The sequence below is a fragment of the Salvelinus fontinalis genome, chromosome 38, assembly GCF_029448725.1.
Source record: "Salvelinus fontinalis isolate EN_2023a chromosome 38, ASM2944872v1, whole genome shotgun sequence".
Classification (NCBI taxonomy): Eukaryota; Metazoa; Chordata; class Actinopteri; order Salmoniformes; family Salmonidae; genus Salvelinus; species Salvelinus fontinalis.
The window spans coordinates 10,835,904-10,857,228 of record NC_074702.1 but is presented as its reverse complement, the minus strand read 5'-3'; the positions used below and the strand labels follow the sequence as shown (position 1 = coordinate 10,857,228).

Below are 21,325 nucleotides of genomic sequence, written 5' to 3'. Positions count from 1 at the left end.
ATTATTGGTACTAATTGGGGTGAGAATGTTGAGTATCAACATACAAGAGTACCTAGTTCTGCAGATAGGTGCTGGAGGAGGCCTGATACTCCTGGATGTGTGTCCATTCAACAACATGTGGATGAGTTGGGGGTGGAGCTGACATCCTGGAGTGATAGGTACCTTCCTTCATTTGAGGTTACCAATGTCACTAATCAGCGACCACCTTACCTAGTTCTTACACATGCCCCTGTTGGGGGGTTATGTTGTAATAGGTCATTCTCTCTGAACTTATCTCAACTGCACCAGGACGCGTTTGTCAAAGTAGGACAGAGTAAGTGTGATCAGACAACAGATCTATCTATCTGCCTGTGACAGTACTAAGGTTACGGAATGTCTAATGTCTGTTGAATTGACTCTCAGTAAGGGCACTACTTTTTGTGTCAATACCTTTGGTAATATCACCAATAATGGTATGATAGTGCCTACTGGGACTTACTTTATCTGTGGCTCCTATGCCTATTCCTGGTTACCAAAGTTGTGATAAGGGTCGTGTTATTAGGGTTGTGTTATTTGGGATATGTAGTACCCCATGTAAGACATTCTGTGAATTCTCTTTTTTCACAGCGTCATAAATGTGTGATTACAGAAACGGAGAGATTCTTTGCGATTGTTTTTCCCTCTTATGGTATTTCTAAAATAGTGTGGGAAGTTATTAATATGGCTAACTCTTTGGAAATTCTAGCTAATAGAACAGCTGAGAGTCTTAAGTTAATTACTGCTGAGATGGTTTCCATTCGGACTGTGGCGATGCAAAATCATTTAGCACTTGATTATCTTCTGTCTGCACAAGAGGGTACATGTGCTGTTATTGGTGCTGAATGCTGTACTTACATTCCTGATAATTCTAAAGAAATAACTGACCTAATCCAAAAGATCAGGACTGAGGGCGCTAAATATCATGATTACAATCCAGATGATCTGGGTTTAGTCATGTGGTTGTCTTCCACATTCGGTACATGGGGAAGTTTTTTGGTGAGCATGATACTTCCAATAGTGGGTGTGCTGCCATCCTGTTAACAGATTATTTTATTACAATGGTTAAAATGGATTTTTATTGTGTTCCATGGTGTTATTTGCCCCCGAGTGGAGCTTTCTGGTACTTAGACTGTACGCAAACAGGAAGTAGAGAATTCGTTCTGCACGCATAGAAGCAGCTAAAAACAACGCTACGGTGCAGGTCTTTCAGTCTAGCTATTTCTTGTCACACTTCAGCCTTGGAAAATATTTGTTTGTAAGTTCGATTCAAGCATTTAGCTAGTGATGATAATCTTGTTATTGATAGAGTTGTTTACATATCAATGTTGGTTGGTTGCATTTACTCACACAAATTGCAATGCCTTTCATGTATGCCGTTAGCTGTATTACTTTGCTTGTGCGTCATGCAAACGAATTGTAAAATATACAATACTGTAGTTTTGTTACCGATTCTAGTGTAATATGCTTTGTTATTCTACATAGATGGTTGTACATTATTAGAGTAATGAAAGGAGTTAGTCAATTACCATATGAGTAACAATTAGCTATATGGTTTGGCATCATGCCAGATGCATGGTACCTTAGCACTTGCTTTGTATTCATGCAACTTCAAAAGTATAATGTACAGCTACAGTATGTCGGTCTGAATTGAATACTAATGTATATTCTTTTCTGTATTTTGCAGTTTTACAACATAAACGTTTTCAATATATTCATTCAAGAAAAGTCACGCCTTGGGAGTTTTATTGAAGACTTTGTTGTTAGCTATGTGTCTAGTTTTGCATGGGAACGCAACTCAAGGGCAGAATAGTGGGAGTTGTGGTAATTTTTGTCATCCTCATCCAGGTTATCAAGTGTGCTATTGGCCGATGTTTGTCTGCTAAAATCCGATGGTTACGTGATGGGGGATATCATAAGATTCATTAACCGTGCCCTTTTGGAGATGGGTGTCAGTGGTGTTCACAAGAATGTGGTGGGGATCACAAGGGTCCTCATCATCACACCAAGCCTCATGATTGTGGTCAATGTGTCCGTGGAAACTGTCCTCGGTGCTGTAACGAACCATGCTCTCTCAGATGTGGTATCACATCTGTTAATACCTCTTTTCTATAACTTTGTCTGAAATCTATTTCTTATTGCAACGGCAAGTAAAATATGCCCTTTGTGTTTTATAGGAATTCAAGGTGTTTAATGTGAATGATTTTATGCTTACTGCTAATGTTTTTATTCTGTCTTTTTTTATATTTTCGAAAAATACATTTGAAGTATATTTCTTTTTAAAATGGTCTAGGGGGTGAGTATAAGAATATTTTAAAGATAAATACACAACGCAGAGGACGAGAGTACTAACAACTAAATAGAATACTAATAGTCAATAGGGAATTGTCAATTGAAATAGTTGGTTCAGGTCAGCAGCTGTTTAGAATCTCTGGAAGGTCAGTCCTGAACTCAGAGCTACGTGTGCCATGTTTTCATTGGTCTGTACATTGAGGCTGGAGCAGGATACTTGTTATTTGGCCATTGGCCCAGTTGTACTGCAATGACTTCTGATTGGTCAACCCCAGGCTAGGGTGGGGGGTTATAAGTGGCATCCTATTTCTTTGTTCTGTGGAGAAAAGCTGAGGACAGGGGGAATGAACATCTACCATCTACCTTCCAGCATAACATCTATGATTTGTCCTATTATTTGTGTGGCTGTAGATATGGTTTGTTTGCTGGTCAAGCTTAGCGTCACCATAGTGACATAAAATCACAGACCATGTTGTTGTTCCAGGAACTGGTAAGACAAAACACATCTGTAAAAGAGGTTCCTTTTTACTATTAGCACATTTCAGTTCCCATACCACATGGAAGTAGTGTACTCAGTCAAACTTGTTACGGTACACACAGGTGTAACGTCATGGGTATCCATGTTTTGGGTGGGAAAGAAAACAAAAACAACTGAGAGCCAAATGCATTCATCAGCAATGATGAAGCCAAGTTGTATTGTTTCAACTAATGAGAAATCCTGTGATTGATACATTAATCTTACCTAAATGGATTTGAGTGAAACCTTTTGTTTGATGGTGACTAGGCCCATTCACACCTCTCTGGCCTACAGAACCTCTGCCATAAAAATAGTAAGTCAACCATCTTTCCATCATTTGCTGACTGCACAGGCAAAACTACAGTGCAGTTTTTATGGCTCAATTATGTTTTCAAGACTTTTTACCCTCACAACATTCATACACTCGTTGGCAGACAGCATTTGTAAGTGGGTTACACAACCAGCAACACCAGTCATTCAGTTGGTTTATACCAGTATGTGTCCTCACATGACACGGATTACACTGACTACCCCTCTACTTCTTCAGTAAGTTTCTCCAGTCCCATGGGAAACACAGTGTCCAGCAGCCACATGTTCCACCCTTTTGAACAAGCTGCAGCATCGCCCTCCTGAAAAGGTACTACACAAGATCTAAACAAAACCTACTGATTTTACTACTTGATTGCTACTGAGATGTGTAGTAAACCAGTAGTGATTTATGTAGTAATTTAGGTAGTAATGAGTAATACATTGGGACATTTTACTACTGGTGAATCCTACATATTTCCTATTTAAATCACTACATATTTCTCCCTTAATGACTACTGTGTAACTAATGAGCTTGTGGGTATCTAATACTTAAAACCTACACATACTTAAACAATTCCTACATGTTCACTACTGAATTACTACACATTACTGCTGTATGCCTACTCAATCCCTATTGATAGTACTTCCAGTGTCATCTGTGTGTGTGTGTAACTACTGACCACTACTAAATTACTACACATTACTGCTGTATGCCTACTCAATCCCTATTGATAGTACTTCCAGTGTCATCTGTGTGTGTGTGTAACTACTGACCACTACTGAATTACTACACATTACTGCTGTATGCCTACTCAATCCCTATTGATAGTACTTCCAGTGTCATCTGTGTGTGTGTGTAACTACTGACCACTACTGAATTACTACACATTACTGCTGTATGCCTACTCAATCCCTATTGATAGTACTTCCAGTGTCATCTGTGTGTGTGTGTAACTACTGACCACTACTGAATTGCTCCTGATCCTTTTTCATTTCTGAAATAAACGCTTTTGAATTAAACTACTACATTTACTACTGCTTGCTTATTCAAAATCACTATTGACATCTTGTTCCAGTACTGTGTCGATACTAGACTGGTGCACATGTTATTTCCTCAAGTTTCTAACTGTAATTATATAATGAAACAAGAAATAATACGCTTATACAAACTTTATAGCACTTTTGTACATTCAATTAATTACAAATACTTTTTTTTTTTAAACATGTTTTTTGTGTTAGTCCCTTTGAGTCCTTGTTTTCATTCAACTTTTATCTTCAGTGTCACGGATCCCTCTGGAACTGCCATTAAGCACACTTGGTCCCAATTCCCTTTGATTAGTAATTGTATGTGTGCCCTTTGCTCGCCTTTGTCCTGTTGATTATTGTTACAATGTCAGTTGATCGCGTGAGTACCTGTGCTCTGTTGTTTTGGCTTTCGTGCTGCTTGTATTGCGCAGATGATTACGGGTCTCATCCCGTGTGGTATCATTGTGCGCTTGTGTTATTTATTCGAGGTACTCCTCGTTCTTTTGTTTGCGTTTCAAACCGGTGTTTTGTATACATGTTTGTTTGGTCTTCGTCCCCGTGCCTTTACATGGCACGCTGTAATTTGGGTGAAATAAAAAAAAACATGACTCATTCCTGCGCCTGTCTCCCGACCCTTTATACCAGTGTGACATTCAGATCCTCTTTGTTTGTTGCAGCCACATTTCTCCCCCACGTAAACCTTTTTAGAAAATAAAGAAAAGTACAAAAAAACAACCAATTATAAGCCATTATCAATAATCTGCTAACGGAGGTCACATAATATAACACAGAGCAACATTTGATAAACAATGTTAATCTTACCAACAATGGCCTCCAGTCTTCTAACAGATGTAGGACCTTAATTTGAGCCAGTTTGCTACAGCAGGAAAATATTCCTGCAGCAACAGGAAATGTGAATTTTTACGTGAATTATAATTAATGGACATTTGTGCAGGGGTTCATACATTTTCGTAAGGGCAAATCAAGTCTGAAACTTATACGTGGAAATCCAAACTTTATACGCCTTTTTAAGCCTCAAATACACTACAAGTTTGAATCCTGTTGTCCATGACAATTCGCAGGAATAAAAGAGTGATCAAATTAAGATCCTACATCTGTATGTTGAGGGCTTTCTTGGCAAAAGGTTAAAATATGTAACTAGAATGGATAAGTATACCAATGGGAACATACTCTACATTTGCATACACACACACTTATTAGCTCGCGTGACAAAAACAGAAGCTACATGGCTACATTTCAATGGGGCTAGCAAACATATAGGCTAAACTCAATACATCTCTATGACAACGGCTAACGGCTAATACAATTTTGGCTAGTAATCTAAAAAGTTATATAAACGGCTAAACAACGACATGAAAGTATTCATAAAACATAAAGGAAAGTTAAACTTACAGATGGTACGTACATAAGGGCTATCAAAGACAGGATGATAAAGAATGGAAGGTGATTACATTCGGGATTGTCAAAAACAGTAGCTAACAACAACCAACTACTTCCTGTTTGGCCTTCTTCTCTGGTTGCAAAAAGCCAGTTTAGTTACTATTGAAAAGACTGTTTAGTAAAGCAGTAGTGTTTTGGCTAGTTAAGTACTACCAACATCCAGTAAAAATCTCTACCTGATTACAACTGGAAACACTACTGTTTTCTTACTTGAGTAGTGCATAAACTACACATTCACCACACAGTCCCTACAAGTCTCTAAATAGTCACAAATGCACAAATAGGTTTTGTGTAGTAATTCAGTAGTACTTTTTCATGAGGGCACGTTATGGTGAGGATTAATTGATTAATTGTCAATCAGCCCAGAATAACAATGTGAATCACCATACGTTGCTACACAGTAACAAAGAGGAAACATTATTTTTGAAAAAACAACGCTGTTTCCCTTCATAATTACTGATCACGTACATCGGTCATATTTTCAACTGTCTCCGTTTCTGTTAATAAAACCCATCTTGAATGGGTGAAGGGCAGTGAGAGTGGAAGTGGGCTGCCTGGCAACTGTACTTCACCTTTCAAATGGCAGACCAAATGGCACATTACTTCCTGTTTACTCTAATAACTCATAATAGATCAATCAGGCCGTTTGTCCACAAAAATGTTTAGAATACATTGATATCCAATTTTGTGAGTGCATCTGCGCATCCCTGTGTGTGTGTGTGTGTGTGTTTGTGTTTGTGTTTGTGTGTGTGTGGTTGGGGGTTGGTGTTGAGTGTCTTTGCAGGTGAACAGTGCTGAGAAGAGCAGAGTTTAGGGCCCATTATAGAAATATATAAAGGACTCATCATGTGTATATATATAACCTGTTTTAGCATGAACATTGCCATTGAGGGCTTCCACTATGCGCTGGCCATGCTGTCACAGACGCTATAATGGCACAGATATAAAGATGAGATCTCTTAGTGTTCCACATGCAGCTTGTTCTATCGATAGCTCACCTCACATAGTACAGCTGCACCGGACGCTGCAAAGGTGTTAAAAACACTGCAACTCCACCATATGCACAGACCAGACAAGAAGAATCGAGACAGACGCTGAAACAAACCGTGTGTGTGTGTGTGCGTGCGTGTGTCTGTGTGTGTGTGTGTGTCTGTGTGTGTGTGTGTGAGAGAGAGAGGGGATGTGGTTTGATGGCTTCGGTGGTGATCACAACATGAAAGAAAGTAGTAGAAACAGGATGTAAAGAGGGTTAGAAAGTAAGATAAGATTTTTTTAATCAAATACGTTGAAATCAAGATAAAGAACATTTGGTTCATTCATAATGAAAACCTTAGAGATCACAATGTCATAATACTAGTTCATCATTTAAGATGCCATATGTCTGTGGCAGAGTTATCTTGGCCATGTGACCTGTTATAGCCTATAACTTGAAACAACTCCTGGCCCTACTTGTCATAATGGACATTGGGTCCAGATTTAGAAATCAGGTATTGCCTGCAATCAGACAATTAGGTACTCACAGATTCATAGCACAGACACACCACCATGCAGATAGATATGTTAGTGTCAGAGACCGACACACACAGGAAGGGTGTCTTCTCACCTTTTTATCCCATTTCACTGAAACTAGAGAAAGAGCGAGAGGGGATAAGAGCGAAAGAAAAAGGGTAGGGCAGAGTGCGAATTATATCTCTTTTTCATAGGCCTAATGGGAAAGACATCATTTTGCTGTAAAAATGTATGACCTTTTAATGTGGCATGAACACAACCAGTCATGATGTTTTCATCTGATTGTCAAACAAATTCTTTTTTTAAATCGACCTGCGCAAGTTCGTCCACTCCAAAATCATTCCAGCATCCAAACAGTGCACTGTGTGCACCTGCTATTTGATGAATGGAAAGACACAACTGTTACAAATTACTAAAAAGTCACATTCGGCGATTGTCATTAGGTCCACAGTTTTGTAGCCTGAATTAACTGAAGCATCTTGCTGATAAATTGACCTTTAAAAAAATAAAATAACTCAAGACACCTGAAAAGGGTCTGAAATACAGGACTGTCCTGGGATGACAACTGCAGCTACCTGGGAAAAACAATGTTTAAACTATGACAGAGAGGTGGGGGTGTTCATTTCATTTGGATATTTACCACTGTAGCAGTACAAAATTGAATTTTAAACAAATAGGAGAATGGTTAAATTGGCATTACTTAGAGACCCTCCAAACTTTGACTTTTGTTGCATTTAGGGGTGCTCATCTCTCATTCAGGGGGATTTAGTCCCCCGTAATTCACACTCTGGGGTAGGTGGAGAGAGAGAGTTGAAAGTGTCATGTTGGGCAGTGATATGTATTCTGTTCAGTGTGACTATGTGGTTAATTGTGCAGCCTTAGCAGAGGGTCTTATCATCCTTCACCTTTGTGTTAGAATGTGCAAGCTAACAATGTTGACTTTTTCAACTCTCACCTCTTTACTTTATGTTGTTGCGTTCAACAATGTGTTTATTAAGTAATAACACATTTATTACAAAGGACAGGAAAACAAGGTATAAGGGCCTGTAGAAGTATTACATATGAATGGCTTTAAACTTATTTCCTCTCTACTAGTTCCTCCCCATTTACTGAAAATAGCAGTTCTGTTTGACATCATGCTCACAACAGCGCCAGCCCATCATCTCTGTGGAAACTGATTGACAGACTGCATCAATACCATTCAAAGGCATGGTAAGTGTCCCTATACACACATATTTCAACTGCATATACAGAATAATCACTATCATATTGAATAACAACATTGATTTTGTACAAATGGGTACACTTATTTTATTTGTCTATTTTTTTTTTAAATAACAGTTGGGAGTATTAATGGTATTATAAGCAATTTTACATAACTTTTCACAATGCAAATTGATAATAATAATAGGATTTTAATTTGTTACACGCACTGCAAAAATGTCCTCAATTTGAGTCAGACCTAAGAAAAGCACCTTTACATTATGTGTAGGTTTGAACAGTCTTTGAAATAGTCTAATTAAATTGTCTGAAGTGACAGAATCTCGACAGATTATCTTCTGATAAGGAAAACCCTACATTATTGACATTTGAAACCTGTTGAGAGGAAATAAAACTCAGATAGGGTTTCAGGTAGTGTGCCCATATTTCACAGGTGCAGTCACGGGTATATAAAATATGTGTGAAAAGAAAGACAGTACCCACACATTTTGTTAAGATGTTCACATGTTACACAATAACGCACCAATATTTTTACTCACAGTTGCATTATTGTGACTATATTCTCTGTCCTTCTCCTTCCTTCTCCTAGTATGTTTTGGACTTCTAACCCCTTTTAAACAGAGCTAAAGTATTCTGGGTTGTACCATTGGATTTGTCTATGGATACCAACCATTACTCTGTGTGATTAACGAGGGATGAGTGGTGTTTGTGAGACAAGGGTGGATCCTTTAAGGGGCCCGGGGCTGAATCTTTTTACAAAAATGTAGAGTCCGAATGGCTTGAACTACAAACTATTAAAAGCTATCTTTGAAAAGCTGAGACTCTCACGAACACGCACATGTAACATGCTTTGCTCTATGATTCTCACAAGCTACACAAGAGCTGTTAGAAGGTAAGGGTTACTCTACATAGAATATAATTGGTAATCCCAGGACATAGTGTCTCTAATACTGTAATAAGCTCACATAGTTGCTGTCACAAACTCTAAACAGTTGTCACTGACTAGTTAGATATTCATTTCCCAGTGAGCAAACACTTCTATACGTACAGATTTCTTTTAAATAAAAAATTGTCAATAAAACTAATGAGTGCAACTGGTTATGTCCAATTGTTTTGTGTTGTACATGTAGCCCTTGTTGTCCTGAAAAGAAAATGCTAAAAACACTTCATTGTGAGGAAAAATATAAGGGTTGTAGATAAATGAAAAGCCAATTTTTGCTGGGTTCTCTGGACTGATAGGGTTAACTGAAGACAATTTTAGCGATGAAACTACAGAAAGCCATTCATATCCAATAGAAGAGTTTTAGAGAGCATTTTAGAAACCCTTAAAATAAGGGCTGTGTTTCGTGTAGGCTTACCCTAGCGTAACAGTCACCTTGTCCTAGAGAGATTTACACAGTTATCAAAACGTCATACTGTGGTAAGCTATAGGAATGGCTGAACGAAACCAACTCCTTTCAGGTCTTTAGGACTACAAGCTGGAGAGCTCTATTACCTCTGTGTCAGTGAGTAGACAGCGCCCCCTTGGGTGCACAATAGAGCAGTCTGTATGATCAGTTGGCATAAGGATATCATCACCTGAATTACAGTCCGTCATCTGAAAATCAACCCTCCAAAATGTAAAATAGCCACATATATCACACATAGAAATCATACAGGTTAAAGACTGAGGAAGAACATTTGCCACATTTGAACACTACATTTGTCACTTTTTTTGCCATTGCATTTTACTGACACACTGTGATGCATTATTATGCTTAAATGTTAAAGACAATTAGTTCTATTTCACTTACAGGATTCCCTCATTGCCGGTGGTGAAAAGTTAACATTTACCAGAGTTGACCACTTCTCTGGTGATTATGATGGGGATGATAATGAGACCTACAGTGACACGTGCTGTTCTACTGGGGGTGTGTGCAGCATGGAGGAGGGCATGCGTTTTGACGCTGAGTTCCTCCCCATATTCTACTCCCTGACACTGGTTCTTGGGCTGCTGGGCAACGGGCTGGTACTTTTGGTTCTGGTACAGAGGAGGCGGAGCTGGAGCGTGACAGACACCTTCATTCTGCACCTGGGCTTGGCCGACACTCTGCTGCTGCTTACGTTGCCACTCTGGGCTGTTCAGGCCGCTGGGGAATGGAGCTTCGGGACCCCCCTCTGCAAGATCACTGGAGCCATGTTCACAGTAAGGACTATACACATTAAATAAATAAACTGTTGGGTTTAGTTTACATTTCTGAGGAATACAATAGCGAATGGAATACAATTGTCGTCAATATGTTTTACCCAATTACAAACGTACTCTTTGTCTGAACTCTGTAACAGTTTTATAACAGTCTGATTTTCTCTAACTCTTAACTCAGATCAACTTTTACTGTGGCATCTTCCTGCTGGCCTGCATCAGTCTGGACCGCTACCTGTCCGTGGTCCACGCGGTCCAGATGTACTCTCGCAGGAAGCCCTGGATGGTGCAGGCCAGCTGCCTGTCCGTGTGGCTCCTCTCCCTCCTCCTCTCCATCCCCGACTGGCACTTCCTGGAGTCTGTGAGGGACACCAGACGAGACAAAGTGGAGTGTGTTCACAACTACCCGTCCCTCTCCCAGTCTGGGTTTGACTGGCGCCTGGCCTCCCGCCTGCTCTACCACACGGTGGGCTTCCTCCTCCCATCTGCCGTGCTGCTCTTCTGCTACTCCTGCATCCTGCTGCGGCTGCAGCGCGGCTCCCAAGGCCTCCAGAAGCAGAGGGCTGTCCGGGTCATCCTGGTCCTGGTGCTGGTCTTCTTCCTCTGCTGGACGCCCTACAACATCACCCTCATGGTGGACACCCTCTACTTCAGCAACACCCTGGTGGACACCTGCGAGAGCCATAGAGCCCTGGACATCTCCCTGACGACCACCTCCTCTCTGGGCTACCTGCACTGCAGCCTCAACCCCGTGCTCTACGCCTTCGTGGGGGTGAAGTTCCGGCGCCACCTGCTGGACATGCTGAGGTCCCTGGGCTGCAAGCTGAAGAGTGGAGTCAGGCTGCAGACTGCCAGCCGGAGGAGCTCCATGTGGTCTGAGTCTGGAGACACCTCCCACACCTCTGCCATCTATTAAGGACTTATCTCTCTATCCCAAGGTCTCCCTAACTATGTCCTAAGGACCCCAAATGGTGCATGTTTTGTTTTTTACCCTAGCACTACACATCTGATACAAATAATCAGCTAATCGTCAAGCTTTGATCATTTGAATCAGCTGTGTAATGTTGGGCGAAAACCAAAACGTGCATCCCTTGGTGTCCAAGGACCGAGTTTAGGAAACGCTGCTCTATCCTGTTGCTCTTGAGTTGTTGTTGACTCAATAAGTGGAATATGAATGTGGCCTTCAGCCCAATCTAGCTTCCCCTCCAGCAGATTGGACTGGAGGGAAGGTTGTGAGAGCCTCTGTGTTTCACCATCATCTTTTCCCAATAGAGCGCTTATAATTATTTCCTATTAAAGAAACTATTTGTAAAGAATGGAGCCTATAATGAAGTTACACATAAGTAAATCAATCATTTGTACACACTTTAAAAATAATATTAACGTGATTACAAAATTATATTTCCACATTAAAAAAATATATAAAACGTTTCTGAGTATGAAAATACCTTTTAGGTTTTAATTTTGTAATTTATAATTTTACTTACCTGCTTCATGTTTTGTTAAATGATAACTGGCATATGTGTTCTGTTATAGTTAATGCATTTGTTATTACTGACACATGCAATAATTTGATATATGTTTTATCATAACAAAAATGCACAGTATCCTATGACAGGTTAGCATTTCAAGGAAACATAGTGAAATTCTGAATAAAGTTATATTTGTTATACTATCGTTCAGAATCTCTGTCTTTTAGTGGTTGGTTAATAGATGTTTGTACACCAAAAATAAAAACCCCTAGAGGAAGCAAGACTCAGATCAGCATAAGTGATGTAGACACACCGCCACCAAAAGCCTTTTCAGGATGATTCAACATCACAGACCAATCATAGACATGTATTGATATCTATGATTGTCTAGCATGTAGACTGGGGAATTGTGTCAGCTCTATACATCACATTTCTATCTGCAAACATTCCGAACATTCCACCTCACTGAACACAACCTGGTAGGCCTGCTGGTAGCCTAGCGGTTAAGAGTGTTGCACAGGTAACCGGAAAGTCGCTGGTTTGAAGGTTACATTTTTTTTGGCAGATGTGCCCTTGAGCAAGGCACACAATTGCTCTGGACAAGAGTGTCAGCAAAGAGATAACATAATTACCGAAGTTCTCTGTGGTTTCAGCTGAAAAATACATACTTTTACTGTGGCAGGAAGCCAAGCAAAGCTTACCACCATGGGGTGACAAAGCTTTGCACCAAAGGGCTTTGCACACAAAACATTAAATATAACACAGGAGTGAAGAGCGATATGAGAAGTCACCACCCAAGATGACGAAGAGACAGTCTGCCTCTCTTCCTGTCCCTTCTCTGCTTCACTACAGCATCTGTGCACCTAAATGTTTATTCTAGAAGGACATACAGCAGCAACAAAAACTTTCTCTAATCTTTCTCTCATCACTTGTTCCATTCAAGAGCTTCATAAGCACTTCAGCCTTTAGTTAGCTTTACTTAATCATCAACAATGTTGAGTTACAGGACTTAAATGGACAGCATCATTCAGTCCAACTGAACAGCTTGCCTCTACCACCTTTTAGCAAGAAGAGAAAAGTATAATCCACTTTAGCTGAAACAGGAAGAGAAACAGGAAGCAGGTCATATCTTGAGTTTGGTGTGTTGCTGCTACTGACACATGATTCCTCTGTCCTCCATATCTCATAGAAAACAAGAGGTGAAATATCACACAGTGAAACAAAACCAAAACATGTATGTTCATGAGCAAAAACAGGAAAGAGGAAAAGTGGTTAAAATTGTGTTTTTTTGGTAGAAAATTGGAAACCAGACATTCAGTTTAACCAAAATACAAATAGGGTCAGGTTCTGTCATGAATATTCCAGGTCAGTTCTTGTGTTCCATTCCATGTCACATTTATGACATTGATAGGTAAAACGTGAAAAGCAGACAACCCGCTGACTTTATAAAAATATATAAATATACATTTAGTCTGAGCTTTTTCCATTAAGGTGCAATTCTAAGAAAGCAGTCCTCATAAGGGGCTTTCTACTATGCATGTCTTTCTCTCATGACCCAGGTTACAGTCATCCAACAGTCCCCAGACTCAAACCCATGACCCATACATCAACTTCCCCTGAAGACATACTATATTAATCATTAGGATCCTCTTCCTACCCATCAGCTCTGGGTGGACTGTACCTGTCCCATGGTTGTCATTGGGTTCAACGTCCCCATCTCCTCTGCTTGGTCAGGTGAGTCTTCAACCACACCTGAATCCCATAGCGAGCGTTTCAGATCGTCCTGCACCCCCTCAACACACCTCACCATATCCAGCACGCGTCGCCGGAAGTTTCTACACAGGCCGAGATGGAGCACTGGGTTGAGGCAAGCGTGCAGGCAGGCTAGAGCGAACGTAACCACCAGAGTGTTCTCCAGAGCTGTCCTCCTCTTCTCACAGGACCCAGAAACAGGCTCCCCAGGCCTCCCCTGAAAGGTGTCCACCATTAGGGTGATGTTGTAGGGCGTCCAGCAGAGGAAGAAGACCAGCACCAACACCAGGATGACCCGGATGGCCCTCTGCTTCTGGAGGCCCTGGGAGCCACGCTGCAGCTGCAGCAGGATGCAGGAGTAGCAGAAGAGCAGCACGGCAGATGGGAGGAGGAAGCCCACCGTGTGGTAGAGCAGGCGGGAGGCCAGGCGCCAGTCAAACCAAGACTGGGAGAGGGACGGGTAGTTTGGAACACACTCCTGTTTGTCTCGTCTGGTGTCCCTCACAGACTCCAGGAAGTGCCAGTCGGGGATGGAGAGGAGGAGGGAGAGGAGCCACACGGACAGGCAGCTGGCCTGCACCATCCAGGGCTTCCTGCGAGAGTACATCTGGACCGCGTGGACCACGGACATGTAGCGGTCTAGACTGATGCAGGCCAGCAGGAAGATGCCACAGTAGAAGTTGATCTGAGGAGAGAGAGAGCGAGAGCGAGAGACAGAGATATAAACGTGAGAAAGCTCTTGGCTGGAATGAACATTAAGTTGACACAGCTGTGTTTCTCTTCTGTACTTGCTCTTTTCCCAGAAATGTTGAGAGTTTATTAATGGACTCAGAGGAAGAGCCCATTAAGAGTACCCCCCATTATATACCACACTACTCCACACTAGTCCAAATACTTTTCATTTACCCTCTCTCCCCATCCCCAACCCCCAGTTTATGTGTTCATACAGGTATATACACTTGCTTGACCAGACCAGTCCCCCCAGTCCTTACTGTGAACATGGCTCCAGTGATCTTGCAGAGGGGGGTCCCGAAGCTCCATTCCCCAGTGGCCTGAACAGCCCAAAGGGGCAGCGAGACCAGCAGCAGGGTGTCAGCCAAGCCCAAGTGCAGGATGATGGTGTCAGTCACGCTCCAGCTCCGCCTCCTCTGGACCAGAACCACCAAGACCAGCCCGTTACCCACTAGCCCCAGGATCAGCGTCAGGGAGTAGAGCATCGGGAGGAACACCGCGCCAAAACGCACCCCATCGCCATCTCCAGGGGAGCATTCCTCTTTATAAACATAGTCCTCATCGTAGTTATAGGTGCTATTCTCTAGAAATATCCCTCCCAGGTCCAAATCCATGTGTGTCTGTGGAGAAGTCAAGAATCAGTTGATCATTTGGGTAATACAGGCCAATCTACTGGGTTTAAGATAAAAACAGTGCGGGCAGAATGTGTGTTGGTGAGGACAACAATATCCTCTTTCACCAAGTTATACATTAGAGAGATCTGTCTTTAGTCTCCGGTCCTCTGCTCTAACACTAACAAGTTGTGTGGGTGTGAGAAAGAGAGGTATCCCCTGAAGTGTCTCATCTGACAAGGGCCAGATCAGATTATATTCACGCTGCTCACATGATTCCGATGTCACCAGATGAGGCAACACCACACACAGCATAGTAAGAGCGGAAAGTACTGTTCTCCTTACAGAGGCTGTCCACTGCACTGCAGACCATCTGACTGGTGCCGTTGACACACTATGGGAGCTTGTCTCGTTGTGCTCTAACCACACTCTCTAACCTCTCTGTAGGTATTCTATACTCATCTGATTTTCTGTTAAACCAGAAAGACTGGTGGGAGTCGGCAAGAGAGAGGGGAGACAGAGAGAAAGAGAAAGTAAAAGAGAGAGAGAGAGTTAGAACATATCCTGGGAAATATGGGTGTATGGATGCACGGACATATGCATACAAACACACACAAAGGAATTCAAACAGCATGAAAGACTTAAGCGGAGTAAAGAGAACTTGTGTAGGACAAAGACCACAGACGAGGAGAAAAGAGAAAACACATAGACAGTAGAAAGGGTTTGAAATGAGAAATGTACTTACCACATTAGCCATGTTCTATAACCGATCATTTAGTAGTCCCAGTAGCATTGGAGAGACTAGAGACAAAAACTGCTGTTTGCTTACACTATAAATAAGCCAGGAGAGAACAGGCAGTTTGTTTGAATGGTTTCATCCCCTGGGCACTTAAAGAAGCAGAACAGAAAAGAGCTTAAAGGAAGAGGGGAAAGAGAGACAACAACTTCAACTAACAGTTCACACAAAACAAAAGTGAAGGAGGTCAAGGGGATGATGCAGGACTTTTAGAAGAGAGGAAGTATGGTCATTTCAGTCCTCTACTCTCACGGTGAGCAGAGTTGTACAGTATACAAGTCACACACTCAGAGAACCAGCGCCCGTATTTTGGGAGCTTTGCAGAAGAGAGGTAACACCTACCACAGCTGCCGATTGTTGGTCAATGACATGTACTTGGCAGGGCTTGCGCTCACAAAAGCTGTGCTGTGCGCAGTGTGAACGTAGTCGCATCTGGCAAGAGTGGATTTGTTGGAAGTGTTGTTTTGATGTTGCAGCCTGGTCTCATAGACAAGACACAACATAGTAAATGTAAATCCAGATCCGTGAAACAAAAATGTGTATGATATGTTACGTTTGGTATGGTTAGATAAGACAGAGGGTTACTTAAGTAAAAACTAAAGTATGGTGGTTGGTTGGGGTCGGCATATAACGCGAACGTCTAGCAACCCAAAGGTTGTGAATTCTAATCTCATCATGGACAAATTTAGCCTTTAAGCTAATTAGCTACTTTTCAACGGCTTACTACTTTTGAGCTACTGTGCAACTACTTAGCATGTTAGCTAACCCTAACCTTAGCCCTTTCAGCTAACCCCTCCCCTAACCTTAACCCTTTAATCTAACTCCTAACCCTAACCTGTAGCCAGCTAACATTAGCCAGCAAGCTAATGTTAGCCACCTAGCTAATGTTAGCCACCTAGCCACATAGCTAAAATTCGTAACATATCATAGTTTTGCAAATCTGTAACATATTGTACGTTTTGCAAATGCATAACATATAATAGGATTTGCAATTGGTAACATATCATAAGAAATGGGTGATGGACATCCACAAATTAATACATACCATACGAAACGTAACGTACAGTGTCATCCAGCTGTGATTGGTAGTCCCATAGGGCGGCGCACAATTGGCCCAGCATTGTCCGGGTTTGGCCGAGGTAGACAGTCATTGTAAATAAGAATTTGTACTTAACTGAGTTACCTAGTTACATGGTTAAATAAAAATAAAATGAATAAAAATCATAATAAATGGAGTGTTTCGGTACATACAGAATAATACAAAATGCTCTGAGACCAGGTTGGCAGATATAGTGCTGGTATGAGCAGCTGTGGTTACTTCGAGGGAAACTTTTATCCACTTCTGTATTGGTAGGTGCCGCTGCTATACATATGAGCTCCAAGGACCAAACATGAAGTGTTGGAGACAGTTCTAGTTTGCATGCATATCCTAGGCTTCAACCGCAGTAGTTGTGCTACATCGGGGCCTGACAAAATAGTGCTTCAGTTATATTAAATTTGTGGTGCAAGTCCATCTCAATAGTTTAGACTAACAACACCTCCTGCCCTGCCCTAATCTCATCTCGTATCCTCTCCTCCTTCACTGATATTAGCTTACTTAAAGCAATAGGGTTATGCAAACATACATTACATTTTCTATGGCCCAACCTGGTCTCAGAGCATTTTGTATTATTCTATAAGTAATTCTGAAAGAATACATTTAGTTTGATATATTACGTTTAGTATGGTCAGTGGCAATTTTAACATGTAGATCTTGGTGGGGCAAAAAAATTATAATTTTGGGATGCATGCCAGAAATGCCTCTACACAACACTAAATAACACATTAATTGCACTATAATGGTGACAAACGGTGCACGCAAACTGTTAGGGCCTACATAAAGCTGTCCCCACAGCAGAGTCCCAACAGCAGTCCCAACACCTTACCACTGCTACACCTGGCTATCAGCGAAGCCTTGTCTGGCAGCGAAACAGTTCACTCATTTACTACTTTTTTTAAAAACATAGCTGATATGGCTGACTTGCTTAAACAAATGTGGTTTCTATTGACAATTTAGATGTACAAACTATGGAATAAGGGGACGACAAGCGAATAAGAGACAATCCGTAATTCCGATTAAGACATTAATGAGCGAGCGACTACGGACGTAGTCAATATAACTATTTGTTCAGCACTTTTGAAATGTACAGAGACAGAATTCAGAACAATCAGTACTCCCTGTACAACAAGTCAGAACTGTAGGATAAATAAAGGGGGCACATAAACAGACAATGAAAGCTCTTACAATATTCAACGATTACATTTCTCGAAAACAGGTTATAGGCAACATGTGCTGCAAGTTAGAACAGCAGGCGAAATTAAGAGGTGAAAATAGACCAAATTATTAGGGTGTAGCACATTGAATGCCGTTTGGATCTTTGTGTGTCAAAAAGATATAACACTATTTGACGCGTTAAACAAACTTTTAATTTGACACGTTAAATAACACAATTCTATTATAGAATGTTATGGGTGCTGAATTTGTATGTGCAAGCCTAGCACCAGCACTACCATCAGTAGCACTGTTAAAGCTGTACAAAAAAAGTTGGCAAACAAACACACACTGGGACACGAACGATGTGTTTACAACACCGCATTGGTGAAAATAGACCAACGACTCATTGTTCAATTTGCAATTTCCAACTTGTTGTGTAATCTTTATGTCCAATGGCCGATGAGTACTGATACGTTTTATCTATAATTTCTCTTAATTATTTATCTTCATATGACAAGGATTAAAAGGATTTGCCAGTAGATTGTCGACTTGATTCATGATGATAACTGCTAGCTAAGACTTTGAAAGTAAGATGTTGACATGATCAGTCCAATCAAAGCTACTGTACATATAACGTGATTTGACATCATTTTAAAACCTTTTTATTTTACCTTTATTTAACCAGGAATTTGGTTTATCTGTGGCCAATGACCTTGAGCCTTCTTGGAAGGGCACGTACTTGTAATATAACTCTATGGCAGGACCCAAAGGGCTGAAATTTTGGATGTCTACCCTTACTAAGGACTTAAACTTGGTGATGACGTACTGTCCCCATGAGTGACAGAACACTGAGCCAATCACGGCGCAATGCTCCTATTTTCTTCTGGCTCGCCCCACCACCACAGAAAGCACTGAGCTAGGCTGAAACACCTGCATTTTGGAGCTGCCTTACTCAAGAGAACAAAAAAGAGACTGTGTGTATGCAGCTTTATTAACTGAATGACATATATATATATATTTAAATTGTTTGCAAACTGATATGCGACACATATTAATGCCAAAATAACATTCAAAACAGGCAAGCCCCCCCAATTTTCTTTATATATACACTACTGTTCAAAAGTTTGGGGTCAATTTCCTTGTTTTTGAAAGAAAATCACTTTTATTTGTCTATTAAAATAACATCAAATTGATAAGAAATACAGTGTAGATATTGTTAATGTTGTAAATGACTATTATAGCTGGAAACGGCAGTTTTTGGGGTGAATATCTACATAGAAGTACAGATGCCCATTATCAGCAACTATCACTCTTGCGTTCCAATGGCACGTTGTGTTAGCTAATCCAAGCTTATCATTTTAAAAGGCTAATTGATCATTAGAAAACCCTTTTGCAATTATGTTAGCACAGCTGAAAACTGACAAGAAAAAAAATCTGAAAACTGAAACAAGAAAAGTATGATCAACAACAATAGTGTGCTTTGCATGTTGCAAGTACAGAAATCATAATAACTTTTCATATGTTATAACAGAAAATAGGACTAATATAATATACTGAATAGCCAGCATCTTACCATCAAAACAAACACCCCACAGTTGTTTGAGAAACCTTGCTTTGGTCCTGTGGTGTGAACAAGGTTGAATTTTCATTAAAGGAATGACAATCAAATGGTACAGTTCAGTGGAATAATTTAATGGAATATCTAACCTGAACATCATCCACACCAAAAGTCCTCCAAGGTCCAGGGGACAAGATCCGAGCAATGTTTCTGTGAACACGGTGTATGTGAAAGTAAAGAAGTACAATTCAACAGCTTTTTATACTCCAGCATGCATAACAGTTTTGAACACAGTTGGAACTGAAGTAGCCCAAGTATTTTTCACAACATGTATGGGTGTTGCTCGACCAGAAAATGTATTTTCGACTGCAAACACACCATTTCTCATATCAGTGCACTCACATGCCAAAATCTTTCCTTGGACACTGTTTCAAAGCAATGTGTATGCTTTCTTCGTAAATATGTTTTGAAGTTTTTCTTATTTAACTTCAGTTTGCAGTGTGGACAAGTTACAACGACTTTTCTTGACTTGCTATGTATGTTGGGACCAGGTGATTTCATTATTGTATATACTATGTGTAGGCTGTGTAGACTCGCTATGTGTAACTTACAGGCTCACTACACTGCTCGCGTTGCAAAATAAATATAGAAATCTATATTATTCAATTATTGCACCCACACTGCTTGCGCGCGCCAATGAGCGTCTGCGTTGCCAAGGGCTAAAATAGAAATCAGTTCTATTTGTGAAGCAGATCGTGCTGCAAGTCTTGACTTTCCCATCTCCTTATTGGTTTATAGAAGCAGGTACCTACGTGACATCTCCTTATTGGTTATACCCACGTGTGACTGAAAGACGAACAAGGTCAGTGGCGGTAATGCACCTAATTTCTGAAAGTTGCCAATCGCAATGTAGTCAAGAGAAGAAAAAGCCTAGAAGGAGGAGAGATGACTAGAAACGATTCGGTTGACCGTTTTACGTGTGGATTAATTGTCGGAGTAGAGGACCTTGTGCATTTCATGCAAAATAACAACTCAATGTTTATATCCCAGGACAAATTAGTTAGCAACAGCAAGCTAGCTAAATAGGACAAATTAGCTAGCAAGTGCAAGCTAGCTAGCTAAATTGCCATAAATGTTTAATTCTTTTCGACCTGTCCCCAAATGAATGTAATTGATTCAGAGTTTGTTTTAATATTTTAAGCTGCGCGTCGTGATCTCGTTTGGTGGGGGTACAAAATAAATGTATGCACGATGGCGCACGATGGCGCACTAGTAAACCTAGGCTTACTGCTCATGTAGGCAAATTTGTCCAAATAAGATTCCCTCATTGTGAGCAATTAGCTAGCTCCCATGCAAATGGGTGCTAATTAACGCTATGCTATTATCAGTGTGGTAGTTGGTCATATAAAAATATACCACTACACTGGTATACAAGAATATTACTAAGTACATTATGCATAATGAAAGTCTCACTTACTTCCATGGTTTATAATTTTATCCATGTTGGTTAGGTTCGATTAAGATTTGCTTTCGTTGACGTTGATACCGTCGACCGACGTTTAACTCAAGGTTTCAGGTTAAACGCGTTTGACTCCGCCCACATTGAGCCCGGCCCCGA

The 21,325-nt window shown here is 40.8% G+C and overlaps 2 protein-coding genes across 2 annotated transcripts; one reads left to right on the top strand and one right to left on the bottom strand.

Moving 5' to 3' along the window:
* Positions 1–8,239: 8,239 nt before the first annotated feature.
* On the top strand, positions 8,240–12,016 carry LOC129837811 (C-X-C chemokine receptor type 3-like). The gene is made up of 3 exons (XM_055904256.1): positions 8,240–8,341; positions 10,146–10,535; positions 10,714–12,016. The coding sequence occupies exons 1-3, from the start codon at positions 8,339–8,341 to the stop codon at positions 11,446–11,448; spliced, it is 1,128 nt and encodes a 375-aa protein (XP_055760231.1). The 5' UTR covers positions 8,240–8,338; the 3' UTR covers positions 11,449–12,016.
* Positions 12,017–12,170: 154 nt separating this feature from the next.
* Positions 12,171–16,153, bottom strand: LOC129837809 (C-X-C chemokine receptor type 3-like). Its single transcript, XM_055904255.1, has 3 exons — positions 15,845–16,153; positions 14,749–15,108; positions 12,171–14,441 (listed from the first exon to the last, which is right to left on the bottom strand). The coding sequence occupies exons 1-3, from the start codon at positions 15,854–15,856 to the stop codon at positions 13,665–13,667; spliced, it is 1,149 nt and encodes a 382-aa protein (XP_055760230.1). The 5' UTR covers positions 15,857–16,153; the 3' UTR covers positions 12,171–13,664.
* Positions 16,154–21,325: the final 5,172 nt, after the last annotated feature.